General features: G+C 39.8%; 1 protein-coding gene across 2 annotated transcripts in view; it reads left to right on the top strand.

Moving 5' to 3' along the window:
* Positions 1–595: 595 nt before the first annotated feature.
* LOC148532178 (1-phosphatidylinositol 4,5-bisphosphate phosphodiesterase eta-2-like) overlaps positions 596–13,219 on the top strand; it is a 190,826-nt gene continuing 178,202 nt past the window's right edge. For both annotated transcript variants that reach the window (XM_088468197.1, XM_088468196.1), the window contains exon 1: positions 596–725. In XM_088468197.1, the coding sequence (XP_088324323.1) occupies positions 672–725 (54 nt within the window). In that variant the 5' untranslated portion in view covers positions 596–671. The remainder of the gene's footprint in view (positions 726–13,219) is intronic.

Here is a 13,219-nt window from a genome sequence, read left to right as displayed (position 1 = left end):
TACTGTATATTTGCTTTACATATTTAGGCTATTTAAACTCAGTATTGGAAACTACATGGCTTTTTTATTTCCAGCAATTTAGCTTTATTGACTGTTCACTTACATTTTATCCATAAAGCACTTATCATATATATAATAAAAGATTGTACAACTTATTTTGCAAGGGTGTCCTCTATTCTTGAGTTATTACAATTTAAAAATCATTTTAGTGTCTGCAGCTCTGTTGGATTTGTAATCTGAACATCTTATTACATTGTACTAGAAATGATAGAGACTACAATATACAAGTATAATAAATCACAAGATACAAGTATAATCATAAAGTCCATACTGTAAAAAAAAAATATATAAAGTCTGACTTTTGGTAACTTGAACTTTCTTCTTCCACATCTCAGTTGTGATTTGGAAATCTCCCTGTTACTATGTATGTCTGTATGTCCACTAGTACTCAACAAAGTTTAAAGGGTTTCAATGTAAACGACAGCGAAAACGCCTCTATCTACAGAATGAGGCATTCCTTCATACACACAGCTAGTCTGTAATAAAGACTTGTTTGGTCAATACCACATTATTTTCTAATTAACTCCTGACAAATATGGTTGAAGCAAACGTTTGATGAAGCAGATAAAAATGGAGATGGCAGCTTAAGTATAAACGAGGTACTACAACTGATGCACAAATTGAATGTCAACCTCCCGCGACAGAAAGTGAAACAAATGTTCAAGGTAAGATAAATAAGACTAATGATGGTCGTGTATTAAGGTGGTGTTTTGTATGTTTTTGTGGTTTTTGCTACTTTAATTAGTTTACAAATTGACTGTAATTAACTGTGACTTGTTGTGGCGCCTGTACAAAGCAAAGCTGAACCTGTCAGCTGCCTTATACATGTGTGACTGCTTCCACTTTGTCATATTGTCAGACTTCTAGACTTGGTGATGATTCCAATCATACACAAAAGAAACATAACTTACAAACCACTGACTCTGGGTGCACCACCAACTTGGTATATGCTCTTAAGATTATACTTTGAATTGATCGTTTTAAGAAGCTGGTATATTAAAATAAATATCTATAAGTAAAACCATTGAAGATCCTGGGCGGAATCATCTTGTTTCCCCCTTCCTCCCTTTTATGAGATTTTTCCAATCATGTCTGCTGCTAAGCCAAACTGGTTGTAGAGCGGAATATCACCCATAAATAAGAGAGACAGGAGGATTTTGCAAATAGATCAGGGGAAAACAGCAGTTTTCTAGAATATAATCTACTATAATATAAACTAAATTAAAATAAAATAGGTTTCTTGTGTCGCTTTTAAAGGCAGTACCGTCTATAAAATGGTTTTCAATTTCTATTAAGCTAAATTTAACCAAAACAGATGTGTATTACGTAGAAAGGGACGCTGATATAATGGTAATATTGCAAACAGTTTCATTCTTCTTAATAATTAAACCAGTCCTATCACCATGAATTAACATTGGAAGGCTAAAACTGCCTCTATAACAAATACCCTTTGTTAAAGAAATTATTACGGCTATTTATCACCGCGGTACTATACAATCAGGGAGATATAGCAAATATAAAGTGACATAAAATAGGAAAGTATATAGAAACAGAAGGTTAGAGGGTCTCACTTGCTAAAACTTGGAATCCAAAAGGAGTAGATACTTGACCTACGGTACCAAGTGTAACTAATGTCCCTGGAATTATATGCAAATCATTGTGGAAATTCACATTCATTAGGTTTTCATAGGTTTAAAGCTTTTAAGTACTGGATTTGAAATCAGAAGTGATTTAATAAGGAAGGGCAAATGTTATTTATATATTTAACTACAGTGAATTTGTTTTTGTTAGTTAATGGGTTTTCAAGGAGAAGTGTAAATGTTTGAATGGGTAGGTGAAGTAGTTAGTGTCGGTGTGGTGTTTGGGCAGTGCTGCTGCTAAACCACTGTGAAACCACTGTGTGCCTCAGACTCTCTCGTCATTGAACACCTCATTTAAAATTTGCGAATTCTTGAACCTGTCTGAGGTCTTTCACTGTGAGATTTCGTCCAGACTGAACAAACCTAAATAACTCTATACAGGATTAAATTTATATTGTCATTATTCTGTGTTTTCATGTGGACATAACAGGTCCACTTTAATTGACTGCAATATCTGTTTTTCTCAACATGTCTTCTGTAGGAAGACAATGACATATTTTTTGTTCCCCTGTTGAGTACAATGGTTGTGTTATATAGTTAATGGTGATGGATAAATCTGGAACAACAGATCTGTGCAAGAAAGCTCATATATTGTGAGCACAAATTGAAGACCTTCTGGTGCCCTGCGCTAGCTTCCATGTGATTGACGTGCTCGCTGGTGTCTGATTTTTCCTGCTTCTCTGATAAAGGAGATCAGGAAATGCTCGGCTGGAGTATATGTTTTAGGAACATTTCTCAATGAAAAAGACATGGACTGCCTGGTTAAAAATAATGAGTATGAGAAAAGTTACCGCATGTGAACTGAGTTTTTTCTCTTGGCTGAAAGGCTTTGTTATGTGCAGGCGGATTAGAAAGATTCCAGGTCAGTAAGAGTTCACGGGTTCCCCCCAGGTTGATAACTTTTTAAAAATTCATAAGTTTTCTGTAACGTCTGACATGTTATTGTGACATAAAGTTTGTGCTGTTTTGAATGGCATGATTCAGGTACTCATGTAATGCTTAATTGTTTATTTTTTAATTTTTCATTCTCCAGTTTTATTACTTTTATTTTATTATTATTACATTTCAGCAGTGGGGATCAAGAGCCATGAGGCTGCTGGTGGCTTTCAAGAGATTTACCTGCAGCCCTCATGGCTGGGAGTAATTTGTAATTTCCCCCTAGGCGATTAACCCGATTCTAACATCCATTCACATATGCTATGCAGCCAGATAATCTATGATTTAATGTTTAGATCTTCTAATCCCTTGACCAACATAGTCAGCTAAATAGGGACTAAGAAAAACACGATGAAGATACAGTCTGTCTATACTTGGCTTAAAATTAATTTAAAAAATCACATTAATTTCCCTAGAAAGCATAAATCATAATTTTATCTTTACAAGCTTATGCTCATGCTCTTTAAATATGTTATTTTATTTTTTTTTTTAACATATGACTGTTGAATGGTGGAAGTCTTCAACATATCAGGGTTTTTACTGATTAGTATATTGCAATGTAAAATGGTCTTTATATTTACATAATATATACTATATATGACAAATATATGAAAAGAATTGTTTTTTTTTACCCTCTCCTTGAACTGTCTCAAATCATGGTAGTTCTGTACTTTTGGAATGCTTTACCATATTTATCTTTTAAGGAACTATAGCTACTGTAATATACGATGTCAATAGAATATATTCTGCTGTTTGTAACCCACATACTTTGATAGCACACAGTGGAAATTGTTCTGTGTGTTTCTATATTGTGTCAATCTAGTAAAATATATGCATGGTTTCCAGTAGTACATGGGATAACATAAAAATCTCTTATTCTGTTGTTGATCCAAGGCAGCTTAGTCTGTGCTATCTTTGAGGAATAATGTACTGTAGTGCAATAAATATAGTACATACTTTGAAGAAAAGGTTATACAGGTTGAGTCTCCCATATCCAAATATTCCGAAATACGGAATATTCCGAAATACGGAATAATTTTGGCATGACTGAGATAATGAAACCTTTGATTTTTGATGGTTCAATGTACACAAACTTTGTCTAAGGCACAAATTATTAAAAATATAGTATAAAATTACCTTTAGGCTGTGTGTATAAGGTGTATATGAAACATAAATGAATTTCATTTCTGTACACAAACTTTGCTTGGGCCACAAAATTATTGAAAATATTGTATGAAATTACCTGCCGGCTGTGTGTATAGGTGTATATTACACATAAATGCATTCTGTGTGTATATTGGGGTCCTATTCCCAAGATATTTCATTATGTTATGCAATTATTCCAAAATACGGAATATTCCATTATCCAAAATACCCCTGGTCCCAAGCATTTTGGATATGGGAGACTCAACCTGTACTATACAGTACCTGGCTGCTGCACTGAGTCACTGTCCATGGTGCTGACCAGTGGTTTTCTTTTTAAATACATTTCTATACAGTACAGGAATCATTATGAAATTGGGAGTATAGGTAACACTGCACTAACTCATGTCCACCTACTGTAACACATTGTTGTTTTTCAAATGCTGTTTTCTAAATGAGTTTTGCTGTGGGTTACACTTACAGCACCATTTTGACCAGTTACATTATTTCTGTCCAGTTTTCATAAATGATCCATCCTAAAAGACCATAGTTACTGTTTTACTCCTGGCTCAGGCACTGCACTTCACTGTTGGCATAGCTTTACTTAATATTAACTTTTATTTGTTAGTGTTATTGCTTTCCAGCTCAGTGCATGCTACTAGCCTCTATTCCTTTCAGACTCCCAGGATTTCTCTGTACAAAAATAAAGTCTTAATGAGTTCCAACAAAGCACCCCTTATCCTCATTCCTGAAAGTTTTCCTTGCACATTTTGTAATGGTGCAAGTAAATATATTAAAATGAAACTTGATTTTAGGTATAATGGAAATTTCCAAATCGTTCTTTTGGTATCCAATAGAAACACCTTAAATGTGGATAGATTTTGAAAAATGATGCAAATATATAGTTCATTAAATTGTGACAACAAGGCAGATGATACAGCACATTGTATATTCCTTGTACTAACTAAACAATATTAGTACATAAATATATGTTTTAGCTGGAGTTAGTTTGACAGCTGTGTACCATAACAGTTATTTAATTGCCTAATACATTTGTTATCTGTATTGAAAATTTTTGCTATGGAAACTTCCCCCAGCACTAGAGAAATCCCTTAAGTTAAGTAGAAAAGTAAAATAAAAATAGTTACTTACTAAATAACCCAAACCTGGCAAGTTAGTGTGGATGCTGCCACAATGGTTGTGCCTTATTCTGATCAGCCATGGTGGGCATACAGTGAGTTGCTGATTCCTGGCCATGTTAGTTGAGTTTTTAGATTGGGCACATTGCATTGCATCAGGGTATATGAATAAGAGGCACATCTTTCAAAACATTGCACAGTTGATTATTGTATAGCTGTCATTTTGGTGGAACCAATATTCCTGACAATGCAGCCTATCTGTTCACTAGGAACTATGAATTCATACTGTGTGTTAGCTTTTCTAAATTGTCCCTAGTTTGTACTTAATTAAAATAGATCATTCTCTTAATGGTTGCTTTCATGGTCTTTAAGGAACATGAACACTTTAAAAATGCACTTTGCACTTGTAGAGCCAAACGTAATAGGATGAGAGATTAGAAAATGTGAGAGTTTAGCAGTAAACCTCTCACACTAATACATTGATCGAGTTGTATTTTCAAAACCGGAAACACCTGGATGAGAGTTTAAATCTTGAGAGTTTTTTGAGTCTGAAAAACAGTTTTAATGTTCTGTGACTTTATTACATTGGCTGAATTTATAAATGTGAGTTTTCTCTCACATTTTCTAAACTCTCACCCTATTACATTTGGTCCATTATCTTCATTCTAGCGCCCTGCACCTGTCACAACACTTGCAGTTCTTCTTTCCTGCCTGGGGTGTCGCTCTCTGCTCTGGTGCTTCTAGCACACTCAGTTGATGCAGCATACTGCAGATATACAGACCAATGTGTGGTAGATGCATCAGAGAGTGACACCCCCAGACGTGATTGAGGAACTGCACAGGTTGTAACAGGTACAGGGTGCTAGAATGAACACTACACTTATAAAATTCCTTCTAGTAGCAATGGGTCCATTTAAAATGCTTTCAGCTCTTGTTATTTTCAATAAAAAAAAAACAAGTACCTATGGATAAGTGACTCACCATTTTAGGTTGAAAAATTGTGCCAAATTAAAACATCATTATGCAAATACATGCTCATGTCAATGAGCTGCTGAATTATAGATGATCCCATTGGCTGAAGTACAGAACCCAGCACTCTGAGTGCAAGAACACGATTCTTTTGGGAGGGATATAAGGAAAGTCTTTATTTCATGTGCAACTATCATAGATGTGAATGTGTTTTATTATGTTGGTCTAATTATGCTTAGACATTTCCACATAAAGTGTAAAAGAATCCCATAAAAATATAGGTTGAGACCATAGGCTAAACTAGAGATCTGGTAATGGGTGGTCCCAGTTTTAGCATATTATGTATCTTCATTCTAGCATGGTGACTGCTAGCGAAAAGGGAACTTTTGTGCGTCTTCCACTAAAAGGGGCATGGTCACTCAAACAGAAGGCGGGGTTTTGGTAAACACCCCCTTTTCATTTTCCACAGTGCTTTACAGACAATATTTGGCCATTCACATCAGTCCCTGCCCCGGTGGAGCTTACCATTTAAATTCCCAACCACATGTACACGCGCACACACACTACGGTTAGTTTTTGCTGGGAGATAATTAACCTACCAGCGTATTTTTGGAGTGTGGTAGGAAACTGGGACCACCTGGAGGAAAGCCCTGCAAGCACAGGGAGAATATACGAACTCCGTACAGTTAGGGTCGTAGTGGGAATCAAACCCATAATCTCAGTGTTGTGAGGCAGTATGTGCAGCCGAATTTATACAAATAAAAATATATATAAAGCCAGATCCAAATTAAATACATTGAAATAGCCAGATTCACACAAAATACATTAAATTATCCACTTAAAATACATACAAAAAGCCAGATCCACCATAACACTTGTGAAGCCCTCATTGGTGAAAACTGGCAAATTTTACTGCCATCAGGGTTTTCACCAGCAATAGCAGTGTTAGAGGGGAAAAAAATATTTAAGTCAGAAGATTGTGCTTACTAGCCATGCCTAGGTTTCTCTACGCCGCTTCTAATCGTCAGCCAGTTGGACTCCATCGTCTTCAGCAGAAGAGGAGGAGGATGGTAAGGAATGAAGAAACGAGAAGTTGAAGATAAAAGGGGGTGGCGGGATGAGGTACAGGGCAAGAAGAAAAGTGGTTTTTGAAGAGCACAGGGGAAAGGTGGGTGGTGGGGGAAATATGTTTGAGACCAGTGATGTCTGGATACAGGAGGGCAGGGAGGGCTGCAACTGTAGTGTCATAGGACCTCAAAGACAGGACCTGGGGGATGCAGGCCAGGGAGGGCTGAACCAAGGGACCTAATGGGGGGCACAGGGATAGTTAGACATTGTGGGTGTGGTGGCACAGAGCAAGGAAGGCTGGACCTTAATGGGAGGGGTGGGTCAGGGAGGGCTGGACCTGGGGGGGCACAGGGCTGGGAAGGCTGTATCTTGATGAGGGGCACATGAAAGGGAGGGCTAGACTAAGGGGTCGTGCAGGACAGGGAGGGCTGGACCTATTTGGGGGCACAGGGGTGACTAGACATGGTGGGGGAGTGGCAGAAGGCAGGGAAGGCTGGACCTGGGAGGGCACAGGGCAGCGACGACTGGACCTTAATGGGGGCACAGGTCTGGGAGGGATCGACCTAAGGGGCATTGTCCTGGAAAGGCTTGAGCTTAATGGAGGGCACAGGGAAGGGAGAGCTAGACTAAGGGGTAGTGCAGGATAGTGAGGGCTGGACCTATTGGGGGCACAGGGGTGGCTAGACATGATGGGGGAGTGGCACGCGGCAGGGAAGGCTGGCTGGAAAGAGGGGTGCACAGGGGGAAGGATAATAATCCATGTACTGTAAGTGCTGTTGGCTGCAGACAGGAACCTTTATTGGGTCAGGGCATGGAAAGCTGGCTGGATAGGGGGGGTGCACAGGGAGCAGCGGCAAGGTAATAATCCATGTACTGTCTGTAAAGTCTGTACCTTCTGCGCTGCTGGTTGCAGGCAGCTGGTGCACTGGCAGTGGTAGCAAGTCAGGCACTGTGTAATAGCGCAGGCGGCATTTCAACATGGTGCCAGCCTTGAGCCAACCACAGCTTGCAAAGCTTCAGGGAATCAGGAGCGGATGCTGCTGATTGGCTGCCATTTTATGAGCTGTGCTTGGCTCGCAGCCGGCGCCATGTTTGAAATGCTGCCGGCACTATTACAACATGCCCGGCTGCAGTAGGCAGCCAGGATCAAATAGTTACCGCTGCCTTCATTAAATATGGCGGAACAGGGCTAATGGGTGGTCCGGTGCACCCCCGGACCACCCCCCAGTTTCACCAATGATTGAGATTTGACTCCAAAAACATGTAAAAATGTACCCCTTCTCAACATGAAATTATCCATAAACAGAGTCAGATTAACAATGGAGCGGATGGGACTACAGCCCCAGGCCTCCACATAAGAATAGGCCCATCATGTTGATAGAATGATGATGTCCAGCCACCCTGCTGGCTACACAGTCAGCCACAAATTAAAATTTAAACTGTATTTCTATTTTCCTTTAGAAAATGATGGCATTTTCCTACTTTTGCTTATTTAGGGAGACAATGGGACTGATGGTGAGGGTTGTACATGCCCACATGACACTGGCCATGCCCACACAGCATTGGTCACAGCCCCTCACCTTTTCACAATTGGGCCTTGATCATATTCACCCTTAGGCCCATGTGGGGTTTAATCTAGCCCTGCACATAAACATGCTTTATCTACTCCTTAATTATATTATGAGGTTAAAATCATTTGGTGACTGGCACAGTGTTCTCCCCAGGCTGTTTGTTGCGGGTGCAACACCCGTCAAGAAACAGCTACCGCCCGGCACGTCTACCTGCCCCAATGCACCACGTCCCACAACTTACTGCCCGGCACTCTCCACTGCCCCAATGCGCCCGGCATCCCGATCGAAGGGATGCCGGGCGCCGCGAACGGACAGCCATGGGGGGGAGGGTTAGGTTTAGTGCACCCGGGGGGGACTTAGGGTTAGGCACCCCCCTGGGAGGGTTAGGGTTAGGCTAGGGGGAGGGAGGGTTAGGGTTAGGCACCACCGGGGGGGACTTAGGGTTAGGCACCCCCCCGGGGGACTTAGGTTTAGGCAGCGGGGAAGGGGGGGTTAGGGTTAGGCACTTAGAGGGGAGGTTAGGGTTAGGTACCACTAAGGAGGGATAGGGTTAGGGGGTTAGGTTAGTTTATACTTACCTTAACAACGATTGGGATTTCCAGCGATGTCGGGCTTCCGTTGCCAGGCTCTGCTCATCTGTCGGCCAGGCGCTGCCGGGAATCGAACCGCCGGCCATGCGGCTGTCGGTATTTCATACCGATTCCCAATTACTCACAGTGAATTTTCCATTTGCACTTGTAATGGTGCTTTTAAATCCTGTCCCTATAACCACTGAAAGTATTTGGCTGTTTGCACTACGTGATCAAAGGTCTACGTGACTGTGGTTGATGTAATGTAATGCTGGAAAACCTATATTCCTTGGTACTCCCAACATGATGCCCCTCCCTCCCCCTTAGTTTAAAACCCTTCTTTTACCAAATTTTTACGTGTAACTGTTAAAATCAAGACACCTAAGGTTAAGGTTGTGTAGAAAAATTGTATATTACATTTGTTTACAAATAAATATTCATATTTCTGGACAAATAATATCTATGTCTTTGCTGGAAGCTAATCTTCAGCAGGCACAGTGCTGGCCCCTCCGCTTTCCCGCCTCCCCCCTCCCCCAGTCCCCTCCTTCCTCCCCGGCCACAGAAAAGGGCAAGCTTCACAGTATTGTCTAGCTGCAGCTGTACTCAGTCTTCCAGTGGTCTGGCCTCATGAGGCTCAGTGCAGCTTTGGTTACCCGCACTTCCCATGGCCACGCTGACTCAGACTGTGATTGGCACTCCTCTTATCCTCCCTTTGCCTTAGCAGCAGAGATGGGTGATCCTCAGGATTGCCTAACACCAGCTGCTGGTTTCTGTTCTTGTATATCTAATATACAGAATACAGTCAGGTGCATAAATATTGGGACATTGACAGAATTTTCATATTTTGGCCTCTATTCACCACCACAATGGCTTTGAAATGAAACAAACAAGATGTGCTTTAACTGCAGACTTTCAGATTTAATTTGAGGGTAATTACATCTAAGTCAGGTGAATGGTGTAGGAATTACAACGGTTTCTATATGTGCCTCCCACTTTTTAAGGGGCCAAAAGTAATGGGACTATCAACTCAAAAGCTTTTTCATGGACAGGTATGGGCTATTCCCTCGTTATTTCATTATCAATTAAGCAGGTAAAAGGTCTGGAGTTGATTCTAGGTGTGACATTTGCATTTGGAATCAGTTGCTGTCGACTCTCAATATGAGATCCAAAGAACTGTCACTATCAGTGAAGCAAGCCATCATTAGGCTGAAAAATCAAAACAAATCCATCGGAGAGATGGCAAAAACATTAGGTGTGGCCAAATCAACTGTTTGGAACATTCTTAAAAAGAAAGAACGCACCGGAGAGCTCAGCAACACCAAAAGAATTGGATGACCACGGAAAACAACTGTGGTGGATGACAGAAGAATTATTTCCCTGGTGAAGAAAAACCCCTTCACAACAGTTGGCCAAATCAAGAACACTCTCCAGGAGGTAGGTATTTATGTGTCTAAGTCAACAATCAAGAGAAGATTTCACAAGAGTGAATATAGAGGGTTCACCACAAGATGTAAACCATTGGTGAGCCTCAAAAACAGGAAGACCAGATTAGAGTTTGCCAAACAACATCTAAAAAATCCACTACAGTTCTGGAACAACATCCTATGGACAGATGAGACAAAGATCAACTTGTACCAGAGTGATGGGAAGAGAAGAGTATGCAGAAGGAAAGGAACTGCTCATGATCCAAAACATACCACCTCATCAGTGAAGCATGGTGGTGGTAGTGTCATGGCGTGGGCATGTATGGCTGCCAATGGAACTGGTTCCCTTGTATTTATTGATGATGTGACTGCTGACAAAAGCAGCAGAATGAATTCTGAAGTGTTTTGGGCAATATTATATGCTCATATTCAGTCAAATGCTTCAGAACTCATTGGACGGCGCTTCACAGTGCAGATGGACAATGACCCGAAGCATACTGCAAAAGCAACCAAAGAGTTTTTTAAGGCTAAAAAGTGGAATGTTATGCAATGGCCAAGTCAGTCCCCTGACCTGAATTGGATTGAGCATGCATTTCACTTGATGAAGACAAAACTGAAGGGAAAATGTCCCAAGAACAAGCAGGAACTGAAGACATTTGCAGTAGAGGCCTGGCAGAGCATCACCAGGGATGAAACCCAGCATCTGGTGATGTCTATGTGTTCCGGATTTCAGGCTGTAGATTTAGGATTGTTTAGTTTGTCCCATTACTTTTGGCCCCTTAAAAAGTGGGAGGCACATATAGAAACCGTTGTAATTCCTACACTGTTCACCTGATTTGGATGTAATTACCCTCAAATTAAATCTGAAAGTCTGCAGTTAAAGCACATCTTGTTTGTTTCATTTCAAAGCCATTGTGGTGGTGAATAGAGACCAAAATATGAAAATTTTGTCAATGTCCCAATATTTATGCACCTGACTGGTGTGTATATATTTATAAATATATATATATATATAATATATATATATATATATATATATAATATATATATATATAAACTATATATATATATATATATAAACACACACACTCTAATGGTTTATAGAATGTTTACAAATGTTTCCCCCAAATTGTTGGTATTTGGAAAAAGTGCTAGCTAGTTAAGTGGTTAAGGTCACTCCGAATGACCAGTTATTTTTTATTGATTTTATTTATGATTATTTTCTTGGAACTACATCTCTTGCTAAATGTAACCTCATGGTAGTCATCCAGAAATTAGATGTTTTAGTCTGACCTTTAACCTCTACAACAGTGGCTTAAGTTATTAAGGCCGTATTCCCTTTTGCATCAGTACAAAATATATGGTATCTAAAAATTATATACCACCAACAGTAACATTTTAATCCTGCCAGCAATGTGAAAAAAAAATCTAATTTATTTACCTCCAGTTTAATGGAAGATTGGGGAAAAGGCTATTATTTTGGTCCTTGCAATTGGTAGATGAGTTACAGCACAGCAATGGAGCTATAACATAATCTGCAGGTCGTATTTGTAGATTCTTATCATTCTCTCACAGTTTGGATTGGCAAGACCCTTTTTCTCCTACTTCCAGCCATTTTAGTAATGTCACACAAATAGGCTGGTCTGTACATTTATAATCTGATAGATGTAATCCTAGTTTTAAAAAAATGGGAAATTAATGACTCTTAAAGGAATATATAAAAAAAAAATTGGATGTCGCTCCCAGTAATTACAGGATTTTGTAACATTCCTACATTCCTAACCGCTCCTCACAGCACTAACTATATTACACTGAAGATGCTCTATGCAGGAGACAGTAATAATCTTTGGCAATCCTCACTTACTGTGTGTGACAATTACTGTATGATTTGCCATCCCATGAACGCATGTATAAATGCTTGTTTGTAAAAGAAACTATATCCAAGAACTTATTAAAATATCCTGATATTTCATATTACAATGAAAGTATGTTATGTTACAATTCAGCGCTGCTTCTAATATTTTAACATCATCAGTCAGTTTTGGCTCTATATCAATGTGCAGTCTTCCAGAATATGTTTCCATGCTTAATTTAACCCAGAAATCTGTACTTGAGAAATTAAGTGTGTCCAATTATAGTGAACACCCAATGTTGAGTACACGTGCCTGCTTAGTGTCCAAACCTATCTAGACATCATCAGTGCCAGCATTGTCATTTTATCTCATGGAGCGTGCTGTACACTGGATAATTTGGCTCGCACATTCAGGACTTGGCACCATTTCTCTAACTAAATAAAAATCTGACAGCCAGCACCTTAGCAATGTCAGCGTTGTTAGGAACAGTTTGCAAATTGGTGCTCCATACTCTTTCAGTGTATTACCATACTACTTATAAATATGGACCCCTGCTCGTCTTATTATATAATTGTGTGTAGCACACGCAAACACGTGTGAGAGGGTAGAATCTCTATCTCTCGCTACTATTTACAATACGGCTCTTTGTCTTTCTATTGTCTCCCTCCTTCTTATCTTTATATATTCAAAGGGCCGTATTTAAATAGGTGCGAAAAGTATCGCGAGTGACGTCACTTCGCCTTGCGATAAGTTTCCTCCGTATTCAATTAAAGAAGACTTTTCGACGGTGCAGAAAATCAATGCAATGGGACCCGCGAAAAAGTTTAGCCTATGAATAGGTGTCGAA

This window comes from Taudactylus pleione, unplaced genomic scaffold (genome assembly GCF_031769625.1).
Source record: "Taudactylus pleione unplaced genomic scaffold, aTauple2 ptg000082l, whole genome shotgun sequence".
In the NCBI taxonomy this organism is placed as follows: domain Eukaryota; kingdom Metazoa; phylum Chordata; class Amphibia; order Anura; family Myobatrachidae; genus Taudactylus; species Taudactylus pleione.
Note: the sequence above shows the minus strand (reverse complement) of the source record. Positions and strands in the feature narration are given on the sequence as shown.